Genomic DNA, 23,898 nt, shown 5'->3' on the forward strand with positions numbered 1-23,898 from the left:
TGTCTGCAGCCTTTCTAGCATGCTTGATGCATCCGACTGCCAATATTTACACATACAGGGTAATGATAACAGCTTCCAGCAGATCTCGTGTCTGTGCGTAGCAGAGGCCGATGCACACTGCAGCTGAGCGGGCAGGGCACGGGCAAGTCCGCTGCGAACGCTGCCCTACCGAACAACCCACAGCGCTGCTCTTCTAGAGCACTTCTGCAGCATTTCTGTCTTGCCCGTGGCTTGTTATGCTCAGGTTTAAATTAATACAGGAATTAGATTCAGCCCGGAAATATAATATTTAATTTTTCCAGTCTCGACGTGAGCGAGTCCTTCGCAAGAACAGCTGTGCAAACAGCCTGCTTTTTAAATGCGCGTGGTGTGCTTTGCTGCGTGATGACGGTGGAAGTGGCTGGGTTTTGTTTTAAACATAGTAAGGGTGGCAGTTACAGTAATAACGATTTACAAAGTCTGCACCGAGGCACTGGGGCTGGACGGGCAGCTCAGGCACAGAGCGCTGGGCACCAGCGGGACCCGGCATCATTCACCACCTGCAGCAGTTACGTTGGGTGCACTATTTTCCATTGTAAGAGTGGAGAACGGAGCAAAACTGAAAATAAGGGGCAATAGTCACAGTATGGCAAGTGTTTCAGAGTTTCACACTCAAGTACAGCATTAACGTAAATCAGGGAGGCTGTGTGTGTGTTGTATTTGTGTGTGTTTGGGTATGGGGACTACAGGCAGGTGTCTTGAGTTGTCTTTGTAGTATTTTTATGATCTTCATCAACTCCACTTAGATGTTACCTCTTAAAAATATACATTCTTTAAGAGCCCCTGCCTTGCTGAACCGGTAAGTGTATGCAAATTGAACAGTTGAGGTGGCGGGAGGAAAAATCCCTGCAGAAGAGCAGGAGCCCTTCATAGCCTGTGGACACCGCAGTTCCCCTTGGCTCCTCTCTGGAGCTCGGCAGCTTCCGTGGCCTGGAGCTGTGCGTGGCACATGAGGAGCCTTTGTGGTGGCAGTTGGGTTGATTGTCTCATCCTTAGTTGAGCAAAACTTGGTCTCCATTAGCGGAAACGGTTACTGCAAGAAAAGGGGAAATCCCCTGCAGCAGAGGAGTTTATGCCAGATCTGAAAGTATTAAGGGGCGTCTGTAGCCCAGAAGTGCCGCAGCAGGTTTTGAGGTGCAAGAGAAGCCAGCCGTTGGGGTAAATCCATATATAAAATATTAAACTAAGGCTGCTGGGACGTTCCAGGAAAATGAAGTGCTGTATTGCAGGATCCCAGAAGGCGTAACTGTGTACAGAACCCCATGGCAGTGAAGTTCATGCTTCTGGATAGCTTTGGAAGTGGGATGCTGAAAGCGGTGTAGGCACAGAAATGCCACCCTGGCCTTGCTGATGCCACCTGGTGACCCTGGGAGAGAGCTGGAGCTGAGCCCAGAAAGCAGCAAGTTTCTCTCAGTTTCTCTGCTCCTCCTCCCTCTGCCTTGTTCAAACAAGTAGCGCTTCTTTTTTTTCTACACTTAACCTGAATAAAATATATACCCTTGGCAGGAGTGAAAAATGTATTGCTAATTACACAATTATTTTATTATGTAGCACTAGTAAAAAATGTCTAGTAACGAATTAATTCAGTTAAAATAATTTGAATCAAGCAATTATTTTCTTAACACTAGAATTAGCTGAAAGTACTTCAAGTGGTTTATTACTAGCACTACATAATAAAATAATTGTGTAATTAGTAATAAATTTGTCACCCCTTTTGAGGTCTTTTTCTTTGCTCAGGACAAAGGAAAAGGTTGGAGTTTTGTTTGGTTCTCAGTCCCCACTGTCTCTGCCAGAATTTATGTTTATTTGCAATTAGAGGAAATAAATTGTTCTTCACTTCATCAGCATTTGACATTTCTTAAATAACATGAAACTCCTTTTCTTGGGTACTTGGACAATGACCTTGCAAATGAAGTGGAGGGATCACATCAATGCCTATGGTATTTTTATATATAGATATATATGTTTTTTTATATATACAGACACACACATACACTTTATATACACCTCCCTCTCTTGCATGTTCTATATGTGTTAGTGTGTGCATACGTATGTAAGTGTGTGTGTGCGTATTTCCCAAAGGCTCCTTAACTAATGTCATTAACATTAAACTGGGTTTAAATGCCAAGGGAACCTTGGCTGGACTCTGTTCCCCACAAACGATGGCTGTCTCAAACGATGTAAGGATTTTAGATGAATAAAAGTGTCTCAGTCTTCTAAAACTATTACCGAAGGCCAGTGTGTGTGCGTGGCACATAAATGCAGCCCACTTAGGTGTTTTGCTCAATGCACCGGTATTTTAACGGCCAGAAAAAATTAGGCAAACTGTGAGGCGCCAAGCAAAGAACAAAAATGATGGAGGGGATTGGAAATACCGTCCTGGGAGACATGAGAAATGAATACCTATAGTGTGTCTAAGGGAAAAAAAAACCACTGAAAAACCTACTGCTATTTATAACAAGCCCGAAGGAGTGGAGAGATTCGGTAGGGTGGTACGAGGAGTAGTAATATGAAATTAATGGGGATGGGGAAGGCGGGGAAGTTTGTCTGAATACTGAGGAAAATTTCATCTGTTTGGTTGTGGAAATGCCCCTAAAGAAGTGGTAGATTTATTGTTTGGGATTTCTGAATGAAAGCTTTAAAATGCACTGGGAAAGAAAGATAGGATACAGTCCTGTGTGAACAAAGAGATGGAGTGGGTGATCCTAATAAGTATTTTTCATTTCTTGTGTATTTGATTTGATACTTCTATATATAATTATATGTAACAAAATATATGTGTTTGAGGGTGCCTGTTTCCATTACAAACTATATCCATTATAAACTGTATCATCGCACATAAATTCTTTTGCCTCCCTTTTTTCTCTTTTCTTTAAATCACCTTTGGGGCTGATATTTTCCATGTACTGTCTTTACACAGTGGAGTTGTTCTTAGCAATTTTGAGTAAAATGCCTTAAACAAATTTTAATGCAAAAAGAGAAAAATGCTATTTCACATCTGAACCCTTCTGGCACACTAATTTTTATAAAGATATGCAAAAGGTCTGCTGCTGGTAGGTGCCCCATGCATGTTACCTGAATTGTGATACCGGTCTGTGGTATAAAGTGTGAAATTGGGTGGCTACGCTTGTATTAAGTACAGAAATACCTGACCTGGCTTCCAGAACTGCTGAAGTACTGGTTTGGCTGGGAAGGAAGGGATGGATTATGCCCAGGACACACGGTGTGGGTCTGGCTGGGGTGAGCTGAGGACCCGGCAGTCCATGCGTTGTGACTAGATGTGGTTATGTGGGAATTGACCAGACCTGATCTCTGGAGCGGAGGTCCAGTGGCTGGGAGACGAAGGGCTGCCGTGGGAACATCTCCTTTCTCAGCCCATCTTGCCCAGGCCCAGACAACGCCAGCCAGAGCTTGTGATACTTGTCGCAGGAGGTGGTTATAAGTGCTGAATAACTATTTTTTCCCCAGTTTGACCCAGCGTGGCAGGGCTGAAGCGTTGACGTGCTGTGACCTCAAACGCTGTGTCCTTTTTCTGCAGACATGTACGACCAAGTGCTCAAGTTCGGTGCCTACATTGTGGACGGCCTGAGAGAGTATCGTCAGCCCGTGCTCATTTACATCCCACCGCAAGCGGAGCTGAGAGGAGGATCCTGGGCTGTGATTGACCCTACCATTAATCCTCGTCACATGGAGATGTATGCAGACCGGGAAAGCAGGTATGGCAGCTTTCTCCTCCCTCCGCAACCACCTGCTTTGAGGCATAATGACCTGGCTGAGCGAGAAGCTCACAGTTAAAAGCGTGGCAGTTTGTTGCTGTAAGGGACTGAGCACTTTCCAGTTGTAACCCACGTCCCAGAGGAGTTTGCTGTGTGGGTGTTCACAGCTCGGAAAGTCTCCTGAGCCAGACCTAGATGGGGTAAATTCTGTAGCCGGTGTGAGACAGCCTCTGAGAAGGTTCATGACTGGCATTCACAAAGCACAGTGACATGTTGGTGCTTAGGAGGCTTTTTCCCCATTCTGATATTTCCACACACTGCTTTGTGCTTTGAAACAAGTGCCTGTGTATACAATTTTGCAAATTAAGTAAGTGTAAATAAGTGTCTGCTTTAAAATTCCTGAGTGTTGTACTACCTGTCAGACAGGCATTTGGGTCATTGCACTTTTTTAATTAGATACAACTGGTGTAAGTGAAGTTCTAGTTACGGGTGAATCAGGATATAAAACTACAGGCAAACTCTTGGAAGCAGGTTTGTAAAAATATTTTAAAGCATCTCTGAAATAGAGAGATACTGAATCATTTGGAGGAAAAAGCCAGCCCTAGCTGGGCTATCTGTAGTGGATAGAAGGAAGGTGTATAGAAGGACAGCGTGAATATTGTGCTGTCAGGGCGTCCTCTCAACCCCCACCGTCTTGGCAGGGCAGAATTCCTGGGCAGCTGCTCCAGTAGGAGAAGCTCCCCACTTGCAAGACATCGGGAAGGACCGTGGGTGGTTTGCAGAGCTGGAGTTGGACTCTAGGGGTCTTGAGCTCCAGTAGCCAAGAAAGATGCGCAAAGTGTGTCGTCCTCTCCCTAAGAACCAATACACGTTTGTACTAACTCTCATCGCTGCTGCTGTTCCGTCACCCTTAGCGCTGACCTTCCTCCTCGTCCTCACTCCTGCCCTCACAGTTAAAGACTGAAGTGATTTTATTTCCGAAGCCCAAGTTTCAAATCACGTGCTGCTCTGTCTTCGACCTGGGAAGTGGGCAGGATCTCTAATGAAAATGGCTGCTTAATTGGTTTGTTTCAGAAAGCATACCTGCCTTTTGAAAGAGCTTTCAGGTCACAGCTGAAAAGAGACTGCCGAAGAGCATTGCTTGTACCAGGCTGTACTATTGCTGTTGGATAGACCTGTTTCTCTGAAGCCTGGTGTGCATTTGTGGCATTGGATAAATAGTAGCTAAGATTCTTTCTTTCTTGTTCTCTCTTTCTCTTTGTTTCGTCTCGTCCCCCCCTTCTCTTCTCTTCTTTTTTTACATACTTTCTAGATAACATTGAACCATTCCATTTTGTGTTTCCCCTTGTCTGATGACCTGAAAGTGCCTTTCTTTTCTCTTTTCCCCGTCACTGATCAGAGGAGGAATCCTGGAGCCAGAGGGGACGGTAGAAATCAAATTCCGCAGGAAGGATCTGGTGAAGACGATGAGGCGAGTGGACCCGGTCTACATCCGCCTGGCAGAGCGGCTGGGTACGTCTGCGCGGGGCTGGCGAGCAGCGATCCGTCCCGCGGGGGGCTAATGAATGTGTTTAGAGACCTTAAAAAGGGGCACTCAGGCATCTTATCGAATTCATGATAATTTTTATTTATTGTCATCTAACTTGGGAAGGAAACCAAATGAGACAAGCTGCACGTGTGTACGTGAGGGAGAGATGATACCCATGTGCATTTAACATACCTAGGGGGTGTGTAATGTACTGTCTTTTGGAACTGATTTATTTATTTATTTATTTATTTTTAAATGACTGGGTCTTACAACAGACACTTACTAGAGACGCTTGAGTCTAGTTTCCATCTCAGCAATTACTCAGCCCACTAAAAGCTTGTGGGACAAACCCTCAGCTGGTGTCATTTGCCGTAACTGAGAATTTGGTCAAAGACATTTTGGGCTGCTGGACGATGTCTGTGTGTCTGAGCTGGTTTTGAGTAATGATATCTGTCTGTGCTTTGGATTCAAGAAAATAAAAAATATTCTTCAGCTCCTCAGTGAAACAGGGGGTGATCCGCAGTGCTCCGTGGCTAGCGTGGCACTGCCTGCCTTGGATTATTACTGTGCTTTTCGCTCCAAACGATCCCAGCACTGGGGGTACACCAAACAACCCAAAATACAGAGTGTTTGGCAAAATGCACTTAATATCAGATATGTACTCTCTCAGAGGAATAGACTCTTTAAACAGTTCTTTACTAGCTCTTACTATAAGAGTATAATCTTACAGAGCCTCTTTTTACCTCCAAAATTGACTACATTTCAGTAGTGGAAGAAGCATGCTACGTGGGTATGGTTTGAATTTATAAAGCCTTTTGGGATCCTTCAGGAGGAAAAGTGTTCTGCAAATGACTGATAAATCGTGGCTATTGCTGCAGTTACATTTTATTATTTGGCTTTTTTTAATTTATGGCGGTGCAACAATTTATATACAAAACAACTGTTCTGATGTGCCTTGGGAAGAGAATAATAATTGTAAAGGGTGCGGGGAGTGTTAAGAATCAGACACTTGCTGCAAACCAGGTTCTTACTGATGCCTTTGGTAGCATCAAAGACATTTTCTCTCCTTTTTTAATGATAGTATTTTGACACTTTCTTTGTTTTCTCTCACTGTGCAGGTTGCTTTCTGGGCAGAGCAGGTTAGCAGGCGTTGGAGTTTTGCAGACCAGCAGAAGGCAGCAGCTTTATCCGAGTTCGGATCTTGCTGGTGTACATTTCTGTGTTGCTGCGTGAGAGAGTGGGTGCGGGGACCCAGGCGGATGGATGTGCTGTTCCGTCTGCCTGTGTCTGCTGGAGTTCAAACCCAGTTTTAATGGCTGTAGTTGCAGCAAGGAGATTCTTTTCACAAAACCTCACTTTTGACCTATGTTAGACTTGTCAGTGTCCCTTTAGGAGCAAACAGTTAGTGTGACTACAGCAAATTGTGGAGACCCAGCAGAGGGTCCCAAATGGTGCTCTCCTGAGGTGTTTCACACTTCATGGGGTAAAGGTGGCAGTCGGGGTTCCCAGCTGCACCTCCTGGGGGGGTTTCTACCTCCGTGGCCCATGCAGGAGAGCTGCCCCCCTGTGCGAGTCTCCGGGGGAAGGAGAAATCAGATGGGTGGCTGGAGCAGGCAAAGTGCTGCGCAGTCAGCTCAGGTCCGTGCAGATAAATGGCGCTACGGCGGGAGCGCTGTTTCCAAGAGTATTTACCTTTGCTCCAGCCCTGGCTCTGCCGACAAACCAACCAACCTACTGCCTCTGCAAAGAAACGGAGTCCTCTGTGCGGGGCTGCCGGGTGAATCCTTTCCCAGGAGCAGAGTCACTGGCTGCGGACAAAGAGGCTCCTGGAGTGTTTAAATCCTGAAGCGGTGGAGGAAGGTGGGGAGCAGAGAACATGAGCTTAGTCCCCGTTGGGTGGCCCTTCCAGAGGGTCTGTCACCTGAGGTGGGTGCGGGACACCTGCAGAGCACCCTTGAATTACACCGGTGGGACCTGCACCAGCATCCCCGGAAAAAAGTACCGGGAGAAAAGAGGGGATACAGTTTTCTGCCAACAATCTCAAAAATCCAACCGTGAGCTATGTGAGGAGGCAGCAGCCTGTTCAGGGGTTTTTTCCCCCCTCTTCCTCTACAGGGTAATTACTCCCAGCAAACTCCATACACTTTAATTAAAATGACTGCAACACAAGAGCAAGTCACTTACAACTGTACATACAGAGAGCTCTAAAAGCTTCAGTCACTGATAAGCATCTCACTTAGATGGCTCGTAATTGCTCCCAACATCGGGCGATCATTGCTGTTGTTTTGCCACTAATTCCGTACCATAGCAGGAAAGCCAAGATTGCAGGACACAGTGAATTGCATAATTTTTTTTTTTTTTTTTTTTTTTTTTGCTGGTTTTCTTTCTGGCCAATTTAAAATTTGTCAAAGTCGGTCTTCTTCTGGATCACTGCCCTTTGATATTTCGCGCACTCCATTTGCCACAAACAAGCCGCAGGGCCGCAGTTCATGCTGACTCCAGCAGAAGCAGAGAAAGCTCCATTTATCTTACACTGCCTGCTGAATTCTTACTCATTAGCTGGGGGTTCACTGCCTCTCTTTAACCCCTGAATGGCTGTCATCCCTCCCTGGAGCTGCTGAGAGCGGGGAGAAGGGACCTGCTCGCGCCTGTTGCGGAGGGTGGGAAGCGGGTGGCCGCGCTCCCATCCCAGGCGTCTTCACGCACTGGGGTTGGACTTGCGACTGGGGAGCGGGAGAGCAGCGAAGGCTGGCAGATATTGAATAATTTGACATAAATCTGTTCATTATCAATTCTCCAGCGCTATTGCTGAAATGTTGATTAGCCCCCGTGTTTTATTAAAATGTCACTCAGGGTTTGTGCTATCGCAAACCAGTGAACGGTGCGGAGCAGAGGGCGAGGAAGGGAAGGATGGCCCTTCTCCTGCCCAAGAGCAGATGCCACGCTGAGGAGGTGCGCAAGGAGAGCGGTGGCTGCCTAGAAACGTAGGAGCAATTCATATGGTAAGGCTCAGGCTGGAGTTAAAAATATGGAGATTCAATTTTACTTTATTTATTTATTACAATTAGAGTAGAGCATTTAGGAATGGAATAAAAAGTAACTTTGTCCTGTAGATTCTGAGCGTGTAATGTCTCAGATGCATGGTGTAATGTACGCAAAAATTCGGTGGAATATGAATGAAAGGAATGGCAAAATGGCTCCAGCGAGAGCGAGATTGGATATTACATTTTCACATTTCTCCTATCAGGTATTTATCTCATAGTAAAAGGGAAGCATCTCTTCATCGCCTGGTATATGTTGTAATAGCGTGAATATCTTCGGCTGATCCTATGAAATAGTTGCCCATGTGCTGACATGCATCTTTGATTTTATTTGGAATTAGATGCCCATTTTGCATTTGCCTGTATACACTGTACAAGGTGCGGGGCGGGGGGGGGAAGCATACAGCATTTTGGGAAGTGGGAGGCACCCAGGTAGTCTGTGCTGCTGGCTTCTGACTTGCTTCACACTTTAGTTGGGTAAAGAATGTGCCAAACTTTTAATTCCCAAATAATGAGTGAAGACTCAAGCATTGAACCCACAAACTCCCCTTTAGCACAGCAATTCCTCCTGCAAATAAACGTGCTGGGGGCGGGGGGAGCAGAACGGAACCCGCAGGTCCCTCTCGGCCCCAGCTGTGCCACTGTGGACAGCCTGGCTTCTTGAGTGGCTGAAAACTTCCATCCTGTGACCTGTCTCATTCCAAGCTTTAGCTTGGAAAGGTGGATTGCAGCTCTAAAGTCTAGTAATTCTTTTTTTCTTGGGGGGGAGGTTGTTTGTTCGGTGTTGTAATTAATCAGCGTGCTGGTTGTTTTCTTGAGCAACAACTAAGAAAAATGCTGCTGTTGCGATTCCATCTCTCATGAAGTCTTGGACAAATGCAGTGAGTGGTTTTAACTTTGTCTTTTTAGGCAATTCTGATTCCCAGTAACTGCTTCTATATGCAAGTGCTGCTGCATTTAAATTGTTGTTAATTCACAATCATGAGTCTAAAAGAGCGAGTACTGCTTTCTGTCAGCTCCCTCATGACAATTGGCATCTTGAATATCCTCCCAGGAGGGCTGTAGATGTTTTCCCCAAAACAGGAATTTTTTGGAATTACATACCTGCCACGCTTTGCCCGTTTGCTCTGATGCCAGGGTGAGACCTCAGGAGCAAAGAGTTGGAAAGGACAAGGGTGGAACATCACGCGGTGCAGTTGTACAAGGATATTTCAAGCCCGTGTCATGAGCATGTGTGACCTTCGCTGCTATTTCATATTGCACCTTTATAACATAAATCCTACTGAATATTTAGTGAAGCAATTACAAGCAGTCTCATTTAAAGAAACACGCGACAATCCAAAAACGCCTGTCTCTCCAGGGACGTGAGTGGCTCTGGGTGACCTTCCTTCTCCCCTCTGGAGCGGCTCCTTCCAGCTGGGGTGGGAGACGCGTTGCCTGGGCAGCCCGGACACGGTTGGCATTCTTGCTGTCTTTGCTGAATTTTTATCTGGCAAGAGCTTTGTTAAAGGCAGAGGATGAGAAGGTGAGATTCAAGTAGGAGGATTGTTGTTGCACGTGTGGAAATTAGGCAGAACATTCATAACCAGGGTTAAAATGGACATTTAATGATGTCATTGGATGCAGAGTAACTGCTGTACTTCTCCAGAGTTCATTTCCTAAGGACCCTTCCAACACATGCTGTGGTGGGATTTAACTGCTCTGCTGAAAAGAGTGGCCACAAGCAGATGCCAAGATAAATTTAACTTAATGCGGGCTTTTTGGTGTTACCTGAGTGGAAAAAAAAAAATCCCCCAATTTGCCTGTAGTAATTGTAACATTGAGATAATCGGTCGTTATTAGTGCTCCTTTGTAGTCTGGTAAGATAGGACTATTTATGTTGTAAAAGTCGTCTTTGAGAATCAGAGCTGTGGGGTCATTTGCCAGGGTCAAACGTGTGTGAGCAACTAAGGTCTGGATGGTGGCACCAGAGGAAGGGTGGCCTGGATGGCCTCTGGTCTCTGTGGTGGTGGGTCGTGGGCACGTCCTCGACCTCCCGCTCAGAGGAGGTGGCTTGTTGCTGTGGCTGGGGAACAAAGCAACTGTGTCTTTGTCCCCTAGCAGGAGCCACCACTGTCCCTGCTGTGATGGGCTGGAGCCTGGGCTGAAGCTTTGCCCGACTCTCAGTGTGCGGCGTCTGAGAGTGAGCGTGGAGACCATCGCCGCAAATCAGCAGGGTCAGAGGCTTCGATGCTGGGCTTTGCCCAGGTCTTTGAGTGCATGTTTGAGGAAGAGGCAAGAAAATGGACAAGTAAATGCTTGGCTGTGCTGTGGCTGTGTGCTGAGGGTGAGGGAGAAAATCCCACATTTTAGCAGCTTAGAAACCATAAACCATCAAATTGATTCAGAAGCTGCCTGGCTTTCTGCAATCAGAGGGAACCTACAATAACATTTCTTGAAGTCATTTTGTCTAACCTGTTAAACTGGTCATATTTAAAAAAAGCACTTTGCTACTAAATGTTATGGGAAGACGTGATTCATGGTCCTGCTGAGCCATTTCCGTCTGGCAGGAACTTTATTAAAGGCAGCCCTGCCACCACAGCCGGCAGCAGCCACTGCAGGACACTGCGCTGGGGACGCTCCCTCTGCCATGGGAGGGACGCTCGGGGACGCCGCTTCCTTCACAGGAGACGTTTTGTTTAACAGGGCACAAATCAAAACAGTTTAGACATTGCTTTCCCTGCCATGATGCTTCCCCTTAACTTTTGGAGAGGAGTATAAATTGATATTCGGTATCAGAGCGCTTTACGGGAGAGGCCTCTGCCTGGATTTATGGCGGCAGCTTTTCCATTTGTCTGTGCAGGGAGGGTGACTGCTCTGAAGCCTTCCTCCATGGTGACGGGCTGTACTGCACGCCCGCACGTCCCTGCCGTAGCGGCGCTTCCCCGCGGGGTGGGCAAAGGGCTTGGTTTGGCAAGCGTAGATCTTGGCATTTACTCTTCTGGGTCCTGCTAGCCCCCACTAATCAATAGAGAAACAAAAAAATAGAGAAGCAGGTCTGGGGGCCTGTTCCGGGCTGTAGCACAGGGAAGAAGGCATTTGTCACCCCAAAAGCCAGGCTGTGGCAGCTGGTGTCACCCCACGGCAGAGATGGACACAGGGCAGGGGGTGGACAATGGGGGACAGAGGCAGGCGCAAGCTCCCAGCTTCCTCCAGGAAGCATTTGGGGACATTTTGGGTGAAATACTTTTTACATGTGGTTTTAAATTAGTTTTTGTAGGTTTTGAGTGGAGGGTTTTAGCAAGGGCACATCTCTTGCCTGTTGTTGATGAGGAATTTTTGCAGGGCGAAGGGCGTTTTGGCAAGACCCTGATCACTGCTCTTTCGACCTCAGAAGAGACGCTCTAATTTGGTACCCCCGATGTTGTTGCTTCCCCAGGGCGTTTTTTCAAGTCGTTTAAGCTGAGGGCGTCTGATCCCCCAGTTTTGCTGGGGATCAAAAAAAGAATAAGGAAAAGACCATAGAATGGAGACGTCGTGGTACATTTACCACTGCGGGTAGGCTTTGAAGGTGTTGAGAGCCGGATTAAGACATTTACCGGCCTCTTCCGATCATGCCAATGGCTGTGATCATACCGGCACTATATATAGATACAAGCATACTTGGAGACCGCAGAGCAAACTGCAATCCAAGATAAATGTGACATTTTATGGCACTTAGAGTGCTGCCTTAGAAAGTGTCCTGTGCTGCCTGCCAAGTTAGGAAGGTCACACGTGTTCTTTCTTCCTTTAAATTGTCGTCTTGTCTTACCTGCATGCCCCACCTGCATGCCAAAACCCTCCACGCTTGGTGTTTGCATTGTAATGTGGCCATTTCCGAGTGCTGCTTCTTTTGTTTCTCTATTGATTAGTAGCCGATCCATACCTAGAGGTCTATAATGTTCCTATGATTTAAACTTTAACAGTTTCATTAACTGTCAAGTACCTTTAGAGCAAAGGAATCCCATATTTTATCTCCTCTCTCCTTACCAGTCTAAGATTTGTGGAAGGAGACTTCTTTTTCCGAGAAATAAATAAATAAAGCCCCAGCTTTCTGAAAAACCCTGAGGCCTCAAGATCTGACTAGGAAAGAAAGAAAACCATTCCAAGATATTTAATTGTACAGGGGGCTTACAGGATTGATCGAGAGCTTAGCTTTTTACAATAGTCCAGTGAATAAGAAATGCTCCTGACAAACGATCGATGATGGGATAATCACTCTTTATCCCCCCTCCTCATTGTTACCTTCTTTCTTCCAGGAGAACAGGGTTCAGAAGTCAAAAATCTTTATAGACGCTGCTTTTAAATTAAGCAGAAAATAGACATTGACATATTTGTTAATCTCACCTAAATCATTACTGGGCCTGGCTGGTTTGACTGTACACGGCGAGTGTGGCAGATCGGCCAGAATACATGAGCGTTACTGCCTTAAGTGCATGCGTTGCCATTTAAAACACAGAGGTGTAGGAGCCTGGGAATTTAACATGGATAAATATAGATAATTTTTTATTCTGAAGGTTATAAGAGTAGCTTCTCTTAATTAAAACCTTCTTACTAGCATTGGAAAGGTTAGGTAACATTTATATTGGTAGGCTCATAAAAACATTCCTTCCCTAGAAAGAGCCGTGGTATGGCTGGCCCGTGGCTTGGGTGCTCAAGGAAAGAGTAGAAGCATCGTGCAAATGCAGTGATGCTTTTCCCGAGACACCCTCAGCTTCCAGCAGTCCTGTGGTTTAGAGGCTTCTCGAGAGCAGGTTTGTATCGTCATCTTTGTGCTTAGAAGCCCGTGATGGACTTTATTTGCGTGAATTTGATGGCTTTCTGTGAGCCGCTTTGTACTTTAGGGACTCGGGGCCTCCTGTGGCAGTGAGTCTACCATTTGATTGTGCACTGTGTGAGTGTTCCCTCTTGTTGGGGTTTTTGTAGAGCTGCTGCCTGCTAATTTCATCTGGTTTTGTTGGAAGGTACTTGGATTGCTCTGGCTTCCTGCTGTTTCCAGACTGGACCGTGGCCATGGAGCTGCTGAGAACCCCCATGGCTCAGCTGTCCTCCTGCCTCTCCCCAGCCATTGCCTTCCACGTCACCCAGCCTGGCAGTGTGGCAGTTTAACAATAGGTGTTGATGTAATGGTAGATGTTGTGTTTAATCCCATCGACGTTCCTTCACAAATGATAAAGATTAGAACCAAGGAAAGCTTGGTGGTGGTCACACACCACAAAATGCAGTCACGACACTCAGGCTACAAGGAAAGGAGCATTGTCCTCCAGCTGGATCACGGTGCCGGCTTTCATTCCAGGTTCTCCAGTTGACTTCTTGTGCTACTGGGCAGGACACCTCTTTGTTGTAGGTCTCAGCTCCCCTCTGCACACTGAAGAGCAATCGTGCTTGCATGTCTCCCGGGCGCATGGGCGGTTATATTAACATTTGAATGGGAGGTGCCCTAGGTCAGTTGAATGTTACAGCCCACCAGGGCTTGGAGCAAGACTCCTCCATGACCCGGCTTCAGATTGCCAGCGACCTCGGCTTTAACAGGGGAGGCGAGATGGGAGGCAGCTGTCTCTGAGGCCCTGAACTTGCAACCAGAGCTTGTGGTGTGGGTGGGAGGTTAAAAAACGGCACAATTCAGCAGAGTATCCAGTACCATATAATTTGGCTCAGATTGCAATCTTTGCTTAAATTGAACTAAGATTGGCTCTAAATACTCTGCCTCTGCATAAGGGCCTCTTGCACGTGTGTCGGTGAGGCCATGTAGGAGAAGCATTGACCTGCTTCTGGACCAACTTTGACCTGGTGTAAATTACTACAGGTTCAGGGGAGGGTTGCGCTTACGATTACGCTCCCTGTGGCCTGTTACAGGGGGAAGAGGGGATTTATATTCTCAGTTTGATGAAGGGGCAGCTCGGGGAAGGAGTTCTGCTGCGGGGAGCGGCAGGACCTGCCACGTGCCTCCGCAGCACCATGTATTTCCCCTTGCCTGGCTTAGTCCGGGTCAGGCAATTCCGAAATTAATCAGAAACTGTTTAATGCGTGTTTTTGTTTTAATCAAAGTCAATTTTATCTGAGCCGAATGCTTTAAAATAAATTAAAAATTATGAACTCCACAGGACATTATCTTCTTGACACAGTTTTATTCTTGTCCATCCGTGATTGGGACTCATGTGTGCTGATCGCTGTTAAACTGAATGTGAGCGGTTTTGGCATCTCTAGCATAACTTGTATGTTTTCCTTAATGAGGCAGTGGCTCTAACAGCTGCTGGCAGGAACCAGCCTGCAGGAGAACTTGAAATTGTCTAGGTGGTTTTACATTGTCCATGTTTCTTGCTAAATGAACTGCGCGTTGGGACATTACTCTTTTTTAGGAGTAAGTCCAGTAAATGTCACTTAATTGATGGCTCAGCTCATTGGCATTTAAATGGAATAGAGTTTCCATGGTGAAAACTCCTTTGAAGATCTTGCCTGAATATTGGTGGCAGGAAATCTGGGCTGGAACACTTAGATTTGAGGCAAGGCTCTGCTTGGCGTTGCTGGGAGCTGATGGTCTGGTGTTTGCCCTGGCCAAATGCAGTCTGGGTTTCACCTGTATGCAGGAACAGAAGGAACCTCCATTCTCCCTCTGGGCTGTCCAGAGCTGCCTTTCCTCTGAGCACCCCTCGCTTTGCCCTGCCAAAGGTCTCTGACGCATGGCTGTGCCTGGTTGCAGGTACCCCCGAGCTGAGCCCCGCCGACCGAAAGGAGCTGGAGACCAAGCTAAAGGAGCGGGAGGAATTCCTGATCCCCATTTACCACCAGGTAGCCATGCAGTTTGCAGACTTGCATGACACGCCCGGCCGGATGCAGGAGAAGGGTGCCATAACCGTGAGTATCGGCGAGCTTTCCCTGGGGACATCCTTGTGGGGGGTTTGGCACGTGTGGGAAATGACAGTCTGCAGTCGGGGAGGCTGCTGCTGGAGGCCGCCTGCGGGCCTGCAGATAAACCTCTGTCCCAATGACTCTTGCCACAGGAGCAAACCCTCTCCACCCACCAGCTGTTTTCTGGCCCCAGAACACAAGCACATGGTGTTTTCTAGCACCTTTACCTGATCCATGCCCATTTGAGACCCCATGTTTTCTGGGCTTCACTGGTGGACCCTTAGCCACCACATCAAACCCCCCCGAGTGCACGTTGCAGTGTGCCTGGCAGAAGGGGAAGGCAGGGAAGTGGGAAGGCAGGGAAGCCTGTACCCGTGGGGACCCTCAGCGGTGGGGAGGGCTGCTGTCGCATCAGGGTTGGAACCCTGGCCGATGGGATTCTCCTGGTTCCCTCTCCCCTTGGATGTGAGTGTCTCAGGCTGTGCTGCTCCTCTGCAGAGCTTTTTGCAGGAGGGAGCAGACTTCTGGGTGACAAAGGAGGCTGGATGTAGCTTCTGGTGACTTAATGGTACAACAGGGTGGAAGTCTGCAAAGCTCAGATGTGGGAGTCTTTGTATTTCTCTCGTGCAAGTGATATAACTAAGTATATAATGGGTGCAAGCTTTTTTTTGCCATTGGGAATAAGGCGTATATATTTCTCCAGGTAGATCTTGTCCCTCACTCATTTCTCCTTCTCCACATATGTCTTGGTCAGGACATTCTAGACTGGAAAACTTCCCGTACCTTCTTCTACTGGAGATTAAGACGTCTTCTTCTAGAAGATGTGGTCAAAAAGAAGATCCATGATGCCAATCCTGAGCTGACTGACGGGCAGATCCAGGCTATGCTGAGACGCTGGTTTGTGGAAGTTGAAGGGACAGTGAAGGTAAATGAAAACACAGTTTGACCAAGGCCATAGTTTTTCCTAGGCTTGAGCTCAGTGAAGTTCTCCCGGGTGGAGTTTGGTCTCTGTTTTTTAATCGGAATGTCCAAAAAACATTTTAGATGATGAAAGAGAACTTCTGAGGAATGTTCCGGGCCATGAGTTGTTTTATGGGAATGCTTTTTATAGCAGGCCAGAAAATCAAAATAGTTTTTTTTCCCAAGCCTGTAGCACCGTTGATATGAAAATCTGAGCACCTTACAAAGATGAAGAGCGCGCTCAGCAGAGCGAGGCAGGGCAGGGTGTGGGAGGAAGGCTGCGCAGAGGTGCTGCTGTCTGGCAGAACTGGCAGCAGGAGTCCCAGGAGTCGCAACACATGCTCTATCCACCAGCCCTGAGTATCTCCCTCTCCTTGTTTCTGTGCACAGCGTGCCTAAAATAGCGCCGCGGAGCTGCTCATGCTTACAGAGGCTGTTACGGAGGAGCAGTCCTCGCTGGGCACACCGGTCCCTGCCACCCTTGGGATCCTCTGTGATGTGAAAGCAGGATTTTTATTTTATTTTCAATTATGCTTTCTTACTGAATAATACCCTCAATCCTGCTCTATCCCACTGACAGTGAAAAGGGTGTGGGGATGCAGTGCTTGTATCCAGATGTTTCGTGGGGCACATGTACAGCCAACCTACCTCATCCGCCCATCCTGCTGCTTGTGGCGCAGACCATGGCCGCGCTGTTCCCCCCCTTCCCCTGGGCTGCCCTCGCCTGCCTTCCCTCTCCCCGGGCCATGAGCTCAGAGGCGGTGGGGACAGCTCGTGTGTGCCTGGCAGTCCGTCACCGTTGCTGTGTCCCAGCCAGGGCAGCCCCTGCCATTCTCCTGCCAGGCGTCCCCCGGGATGCACCGGGCTTTAACGCCGCCTGAGGCGGGGACACGCACCGGCTGTAAAAGCCAACTGCCAGGGCCTGAGGCAGGGGGGGGTCGCTTGGCACCGTCCGCAGCCCTCGTCTGATAGCTGCGGTGAGGATTTCTTTTTTTTTAATTGCGCGCCAACTCGGAAGCTGGCAATCTCCGAAGAGCAATCTCTGGAGCTGCTCTCAGGTTGTTTTTGTCACAGTCCTCCAATCTGAGTCTTTTATTTATTTATTTAATTTAATTTCATTTTATTTTATTCTGTTCTATTTTTAAAGTCACAAACACTCAGGGGTTCCAGAGAAGCGGGGCGGGGGGAAGCGTTCTCTGGAGGGCAGCAGGCTTTCCAAGGTAGTGTCTGAGCGTCTTTAAAAGCGGGCATCTCGTTAGCTAATACATTACACCAATCAAGGAGAGTTATCTTAAGCCACAATTAATCTGCTCCCTGGCATATGTTGATAGGAAAGCATCATGCTGTTTCTTAATTAAAAGCAAACGGATTAAAAATGATTAATAAGAGTATTAAATATTCTCCTAAACTAAAAGCTTTGGGATTCTTGGGTAAATCTAGCTTTACGCAGGTCTGCAACCGTAAGGCAGCTTCTTGGGGTGGGTTTTTTTTTCCCTTCCCTGAAATCTTCCTAAGTGCCCTACTTTGTATGCAGGGAGCATTTCTGGCATGTCTAGGGGCAGAAGCGGGGAGCAAAACCTAACGAGTTTGAAATAATAATAAGAAAAAACAATGAAATAAGCAAAATCTTGAGGTTGAAATGACATCGCTGTTTTAAGACAATCACATACCTAATGTTAAAGAAAAAAAAAAAATCCTGGTTTCTTATTCAAGCGTGTCAGGCAGGAGGGGGGCTGGGACAGGGTCTGCCCCTGGGGCTGCGTCCCCATGGTGCCGGCTGTCGCCCGTGGGTGCAGCAGCACCTTCGGCAGCTTGTGAGAGTCTCGGGAAGAGCGAGACAATTCCTTGGACTTTGAAAACTGGTAATGAAATATATAAATAAAGGGGGAGCGGTGAGGAGGCTGATGATGCGAGTGCCGCCTTTGCGCTCCTCTCTGCTGCTGGCAAGGACGGCAGGGGGGAAAACCAGCCTTGGGAAGGCTGGGACGGTGCCGGCGGCTGTGGAGCGCAGGGATTGCTCTGCTGGGAGAGGCTGGAGGAGCCCGGGGCGTGCGATGAGTCCTGGTACGGGAGGGATTCTGCTGGCCTCCCTGCTGCTGCTCCAGGGGCTCTGCAAACACGCTCCCCCCCGCTGAGGCTTCAGTTTTGGGTGCAAACATCCATCACAGGCTTCTGCTGGGCTCTGCGCCCACGCCGGGAGGGTGCCCGCTCTGCCAGCCCCACGGCCACCGATGGCCGTACTGCAGCGAGCTCATTGTCATTCTGACTTTGACTTCTCAGTGATAACAGAGAAGGATAGTGCACCTTTAAATGACGAGCTTTGTGTTTAATTACCCAAATAAAATGACATAAATATGAATGAGTGCTAATGGCGGTACTTGCTTTTCCGGAAACCATTAACAAAACGATTCTTAAATGATTTGTAAAGAAAATGAGAGGAGAAGAGAGGAGCGAGAAGGCTATTAGGCGTCTAACACACTCCTGAATTATTATGTAGTCAACTACCTAGCAAATATCAGGTGAAATGATCTTGCAAAAGAAAAAAAGGGGGTTGTTGCCAAGATTTTTCAGGGATGTGGACACCCCGACCTCCTCTGCTGTGCACACACCGGCTGAAGGTGCTGTTGGGTTTCTGTCTGGATGAGGGATTCCGTGGATCCCATGGTTGCTGGGGGACACTGACACCGGGTCAGTCTTTCGGTGACAAGGACTTCTGGGTTCCATGACAGTTTAGCACTGGGAGAAGCCCCAGATCAGCTGCGTCTCTGCGCGCCCTCCCCTCTGGGCGTCCCCCTCATATTTGGGCATCAGATCACAGAAGGAAACTGGGATTCTCCCTGGGGCCAATGCCGCCGGTCTGGTGGCCACTGCTGGCAGCACTGCTGCCTCCGTGGTTCCCTTTAGTCCCAGTTACAGAAGGAAATGCAAAAGAAATATATCACCTTTTGACTTTTGCCAATCGTTAGTTGTGTTTATAAAAGCTGTACACCCTGGGAAAACCACGGAGGGCTCCAGCCAAATGTTTTACCCATTGCTGCCAAAAACTGCAAGTTAAATTTCGGGGACGGTGTGCGGGGAGCACCGGGACACCAGATAACAGGTGTGGTTTGTTCGCAGGCGTACTTGTGGGACAGTAATAAGGACCTGGTGGAGTGGCTGGAAAAACAGCTGACGGAAGAAGAAGGTGTTCGCTCTGTTGTGGATGAAAACATCAAATACATCTCGAGGGACTACATCCTCAAACAGATACGCAGGTAAGGCAACGACGCACACTCTGCCCCTGCCGAACGGGGATTTTGCAAAGTTCGGCCTCTGATTGTGGCCACGCGTGCTTCCCCAGCTGAGGGAAGTGGATCCGTCAGCTCCACAGGCATTTCACGTTCATTGGCCTTTTTCTGTGGCAAGCGCAGAAGGAGCATTTGGAAATGCGGTTTCCTTTGGAAATGCAAATACAGGGGCAAATGTGGAGCTACGGTGAGACAGGGATTTGTACAAAGTCTGCATCTCCTGTTCCTCCCGCGCAGGCTGTGGGGCAGGCGCCTTGACCAAAAGCACAACCCAGCAGCATCTGATCCAGCGGTGTCCAAACCTCCCTGCCCGTGCGCGCCCTTCCCTCAGACAGGAGCCGTGAAGGGCCAGGGCAGAGAAGTTTCACCATTAATGTGTCTTTTCTCTGTTTGAGGCAGATAATGCAAAATTATTTTAGAGGGCCGCATACTGCGTGAAGCAGGGAGAGGAAGCAACTCTCTGGGCTCCTGCTATCAAAGCGGTGTGTTGACCACACTGGGCCAGAATATCTTTACGGATGATTTCCCTTTGTTTTCTTCTAGCCCCAGACTGCCCAGGCAAGCCTGCCTAGTTTCTTCTGTGCTCAATGTCATAAAATGCCCAGTTCCCTTCGATTGCTGTTCAGAACTACACCAAATAACCCCCCAGAATACTAAAACACCGGTGGAGTATCTGTTCCTCCTGCTTGTAAGAGTTACTGTGCGCATTTGCACGGACATTCGTGCAGCGGAGCCAGTGAAGCCTCATGAGCTTTGCTGGACTTGAACAGATCTAATTTGGATAATTTTTTATGTCTTAAACTGGAGAATCTCTTACAGCAGCTTTGCCTCTGAGGGAGCCGGGGAGGGCACCGAACCGTGGAGTGAAGCTCCTCTGGTTTCCGTGTCCCGTGTCTGACTCCGTGGAGTGTCTCGTCCCGTCATTTCCACCACTTTCTCCATCCGTGCTACAGCAGACGGGGCTCTGCCCCATCAGGGAGGGGGAGATGTGGGTGCTGTCAGCAGCCTTTGAAGGTGCTGCTGGTGGGACCAGGGCACGCTCCAGAGCTCCTGGCCTCCCCATGTCCCCCCTGGGCCCCCATGCTCCAGCCTCTCGGGATTTCAGCCTCTGGGCTGGTTGCCACCAGCAAATTGGGTGGCACGAGGGCCTCCAAGCGAGCGCAGCTCTTGCGCTGCTCACAGTCAGCTCCCGCGGGTGCCTGCCTGTCCGATCCTTCCTACAGACCCCAGATTTCCAGTCCCCCCCACCCCGGGTCTGATGGGGAGCTGTCGGACGTGCTCTGGTGCAAATGCCGGGGCTGTTGTCACTTAACTCTCGCCTCTTTCCAGCCTGGTCCAGGCCAATCCGGAGGTTGCCATGGATTCGATAGTGCACATGACCCAGCATATATCACCCACCCAGCGAGCCGAGATCGTGCGGATCCTCTCCACAATGGACTCGCCTTCTTCAACGTAAGAGCATCGATTTCCCACACTCCCCCTTGCCCGGTACAGTGGAGGAAAAAAAAAAAACCAACGAAGCTCAGAATTGCCCTTTGTCTGCTCGACTGCGACCACTGTACCGAGACGGGGAGGCTCAGGGAAACGCTGGAAGAGTGACATTTTTATTTTTTCAAATCAGACTGACCAGAGGAAGTGTGTTCTTTGGCCAGAGACATGAGGAAAATGTATAAACACAAGCGCCTGCGGAATTGAGTTACAGCTGTCTAACTGTACCTTATTTATTTAACAAAGCGTGACTGGACCAATGCATCAGTTCGCTGTTCGGCTGCCACCCGAAAACGCTACGGCCAGGCAATGAAGGGTGCTCCGGTACCGTGAGGTCTTGGCATAGCAAAGCAGGGGCTCGTTTAAATTCATGCCCCTGCGCCCCTGCCTGCTTCTCTTTTCACACCCCGCCGGGTAGCGGCAGCTTTGTGCTGACAAGTGCCAATGTCACCCCCCACGAGAGCGCTGCTGCAGCCGAGGACGGGCTCTGCCTCCCCGGAGCGGGTGGGAGCCCACCGTCCTCCCTCCTGGGGGCGAGCGGAGCCCACCGCCCTCTTGTCTCCATCAGCCAGTCGTGATTTGTATTTCAAACGTCTTGTCTTGTTACTCGGTAGTAGAGAAGCAGCGTTGAAGGCTGTTTGTGGGCAGGCCGTGCCCGGGCAGCCTGCGGGGAAGGCTCCTGGGCCTCCCCGGAATGCGAAGGGCAGGATTTTGGAGGTTAAATCCCCACTCGCTTTGCCTTTGTGCCCAATTCCTTTAGAACAGGTCAGTAAATTCTGTGAAAGGCCCTTCTAGGAGAAGGTGAAAGAGGAGACCAAAATGCAGCTGCTCAGCCATTTCTGTTCTTCCTTCCCTGCTTATTTTGATGGATAACGGGCAGCCCCACTGGCACACGTACTTCATGGGAGCGGGTGGCTGAAGCAGATAGAACCTGCCAGGGTAAGGGAGGGGAAGGGACAGAGTCAAAAACACAGCTGGGGTTAGGACCACGAAGGGAAATCTCAGCTCTGCCACATCTGAGCAAAGTTTTTCTCCATCGCTCACCTCTGCCCCGGCGCTGGCTCGAGCGGAGCCGCCTGTTTGTCTGGCCCTGGGAGAAGGGACCGCTGTTATTCACGTGGGAAGACGGAAATAAAAGTTATTTTTGCTTATCCCCTTCCTTAGCGCCAGCTGGCTTTTTCACTTTTTCTCCCGTTCCGGTGGTGGCTCTCGCAGCCGCTGAGGAGGGATTCTCTGGGGCGGGTGTCTGGCCGGTGAGTGCGGCGCCGGCGCGGAGCTGCGGCAGCAGCGCAGGTCACCATGGGCTCACCCCGGCCCCGGCCCTGGGCTTATTTCTATATTTCTTTATTTTCGTGGGCCTCCTGACCGTGTTAAAAGACCAGACAAGCTGGAACTCTAGAGAGAAGCGTGGTCAGCCCCTAGATACTGTTACAGAACTTGGTCTAAATAGTACTGGAGAGCTTACACCAATGAGTGTCTTAAAAGTATTTCAGATTTCACAGTTCCTCTTTCAATTTAGCATGAATCAGAAGGGATGTTTTTATGAGAGAATTAATGAATGATGATGCCAGTGCCTCGCACCTGTACAGTTTCCTTCTGAAGTGCAACGCAGCCCGTCTGCGCCTGCGGTGCCACAGCTCCTGTAAAATCCCGGTGCAGCCCCGGGGCGGGTCACCGCTCGGCTCCCCGGGGACGAGCGGTGGCCATGCCATCCAAAGGACTAGCTTTTTTTCAATCGTTAAGAACCCTAATTTGATTTAAGAGACTTTTTTTTTTCCCACTAGAGCCCCCTGAACAACCCCCAAAGATGCTTTTACTTATGCCAATGTGGGCTGCAGCAGGACAGACGGAGAATGTCTCAGCCAGGCAGGACCGCGGGGGGATCACAGCGCGGGGACTCGCTGGGCTCCTGCTCTGTCACCAGGCTTTCCTACGAGGTGGTGCCACAGGTTGGTCCCTCATCCGGGACATCTGCGGGTGTTCTGGGCAGTGTCCCAGCGCGCACGCTTCCGTTCCTTCTGCCTGGGGTGGGAGCTGTCGCTGCCGAAGTCTCTCCTCTGCCGGGCAAGGGCAGAGCCCTCCGTGTCGGTGTTACGGGCACGGGGCCGGGCTCCACTTCATCTGGGGGAGAAGTAGCTCCAAAAAACCCCAGCCATGAGCTAACACCGGAGCTGGTCTGAACTCAAAGTCCAGCACGAGCCCTGGGGAGGTCCAGACCTGCAGAAGCGCCGTGGCAGCGTCACCGGCCCACGTCCCGGCTGTTCTTCCCAGTGCCGCGGTGCCGGTGCCGGGGCGGTCACCCAGCGGGGCGGGGGTGGTGAGGATACCACCCTCGGTACGTACGGTTCTCGCTGGTGCTGAAGTATTTCACTTACCTCAATTTCTTTTAATAAAAAGAATGAATTACATCGCTGTTGCCAGGAGTGGAAATCTGTCACCCCTTGTCCCGCGCCCCTCGGGGAGCTCGGCTTCTCCCCGAGGCAAGAGCAGGAGTTCCGCGCGGCACCGCTCCGGTGGCTGCCGGGAGGATGGAGCCTTGGCTGGGCTGTGCCCTGGGCTGCTGGGGCTCCTCCCAAAGCCAGCCTCTCGCCAGGCCCTGCTGCTGCTCTCGTTCTGCCCCGGGTCGGGCTCTGCAGGTGTTCGAAATAACCCTCCTGAGCGGGGCAAAGCCCGTCCCGACACTGCGGCTGGCGGAGAAAAGCAGCGCTCACAAACCGGGCACGAGTTTTTACCTTTCTCCACGCTCCGTCATGGCTGCGTCGCGTCCCCGGCAGCGGGAGGAGCCGCGGGTGCAGAAGGAGCAGCTCCTCGTCCCCCCGCGGGCTCCGGTCTCTGCCCAACGCGCCAAGCGCAGCTCCCAGCCCGCAGCCGCCGTCCCAGCGAGGCACGGGGGGGTTTCTTGTCTCCTGTAACACGACAGTGGCCGAACCAAGCAGAAAGGAAACCCCCAGCCCCAGCGGTTGCCTCTGAGG

At 49.5% G+C, this 23,898-nt stretch overlaps 1 protein-coding gene across 1 annotated transcript in view; it reads left to right on the forward strand.

Annotated features, from left to right (window-relative positions):
• The window catches only part of ACACA (acetyl-CoA carboxylase alpha), a 134,987-nt gene extending 111,700 nt beyond the window's left edge, over positions 1-23,287 (forward strand). Inside the window, 6 exon segments of the mRNA XM_063341859.1 lie at positions 3,578-3,755; positions 5,155-5,267; positions 15,043-15,197; positions 15,946-16,116; positions 19,269-19,405; positions 20,768-23,287. Of these exon segments, the coding sequence (XP_063197929.1) occupies positions 3,578-3,755; positions 5,155-5,267; positions 15,043-15,197; positions 15,946-16,116; positions 19,269-19,405; positions 20,768-20,894 (881 nt within the window). The 3' untranslated portion in view covers positions 20,895-23,287.
• Positions 23,288-23,898: the final 611 nt, after the last annotated feature.

Source organism: Chroicocephalus ridibundus, chromosome 7 (genome assembly GCF_963924245.1).
Source record: "Chroicocephalus ridibundus chromosome 7, bChrRid1.1, whole genome shotgun sequence".
Classification (NCBI taxonomy): domain Eukaryota; kingdom Metazoa; phylum Chordata; class Aves; order Charadriiformes; family Laridae; genus Chroicocephalus; species Chroicocephalus ridibundus.